This window comes from Meleagris gallopavo, unplaced genomic scaffold (genome assembly GCF_000146605.3).
Source record: "Meleagris gallopavo isolate NT-WF06-2002-E0010 breed Aviagen turkey brand Nicholas breeding stock unplaced genomic scaffold, Turkey_5.1 ChrUn_random_7180001949102, whole genome shotgun sequence".
NCBI classification, from domain to species: Eukaryota; Metazoa; Chordata; class Aves; order Galliformes; family Phasianidae; genus Meleagris; species Meleagris gallopavo.
The window spans coordinates 1-1,218 of NW_011210634.1; the positions used below are offsets into that span (position 1 = coordinate 1).

The 1,218-nt window shown below is 51.3% G+C and overlaps 1 protein-coding gene across 1 annotated transcript; it reads left to right on the top strand.

Moving 5' to 3' along the window:
- Positions 1-8: 8 nt before the first annotated feature.
- Positions 9-1,034, top strand: LOC104916838 (zinc finger protein 436-like; the record flags this gene model as incomplete). Its single annotated transcript, XM_010727863.3, has 2 exons — positions 9-249; positions 358-1,034. Coding segments are annotated over exons 1-2 (765 nt in total), but the record flags the coding sequence as incomplete, so codon positions are not given.
- Positions 1,035-1,218: the final 184 nt, after the last annotated feature.

The following is a 1,218-nucleotide window of genomic DNA, read 5'->3' on the forward strand; positions in this document are numbered from 1 at the left end:
AAGGAAGCTGTGGGCCCAGTGTCATTCAGGCCCAAAGTGTGGTTTCTCCTTGGGGAGGGACACAGAGTGGAGCTGTTCGACAGGCACTGTACCAGAATGATGGCAATGCTCTCATCTCCCCTGTTTCTCTTGTTGAAGCTCCACTTCCAGCCCCCAAACCCATGCTGATCTCCCTGCTTGAAGGAAGGGAAGAGCCCTGGATCCCAGATGTGCGTAGCCCTGAGGCCGTGCCAGGAGACCTCAGCCCAGGTGAGGTGGTGGAGGGAAGGAGGAGGTTGGGGCTGGAAGAGCCGTCTCTGTCTGTGTTTTGTTTTGGGCACTGTGTGCTATTTCTGGATTTCCTCTTTCATCCAGCAGGAACTCGGATTACAGATATACTGGAGGATCTGCATCAAAGTGGAGTGGCTGAATGGCGTTTGGGTAGTGTCTGTGTGGAAGAAATGAGAAGGGATGTCCGAGGAGGCCTGGAGCAAGGCCAAGGTGAGCACACCAAGAAGCCACTGGGAAAGATAGGAAGGTGCCCACTGGACTACAAGACAGGTCAAAAGGGGCCTGAAGAACCCAGGAGCAAGGATGTGTGCCAGAAGAAAAAGCAGAATCCATGCACAGAGTGTGGAAATAGCTTTGAAAAAGATTCCTGCATCGTTAACCACCAGTGCAGACGCTCAGCAGTGAGTCCATACAAGTGCTCTGAGTGTGGGAAGAGCTTCAAAAAGAGATCCCAACTCGCCTACCACCAACGCATCCACACAGGAGAGAGACCCTACGGGTGCTCTGAGTGTGGGAAGAGCTTCAAAAGCAGTTCTGATTTAAAGAAGCACCAGCGCATCCACACAGGGGAGAGACCCTACAAGTGCTCTGAGTGTGGGAAGAGCTTCTCAAAGAGTTCCCACCTCAGCTATCACCAGTGCTTTCACACAGGAGAGAGACCCTACAAGTGCTCTGAGTGTGGGAAGAGCTTCAAAAGCAGTTATGGTTTGAAGCTGCACCAGCATGCATACACACAGGAGAGAGACCCTACAAGTGTCCAGAGTGTGGGAAGAGCTTCAAAACCAGTTCTGATTTAAATAAGCAGCAGTGCTTCCACGCAGGGGAGAGACCTTACAAGTGCACTGTGTTTGGAAATAACTTCAAAAGCAGTTCTGAATTGAAGCAGCACCAGCACACATGAAGAAAAGAGACCCTACAAGTGCAGTGAGTGTGGGAAGACCGTAAAGT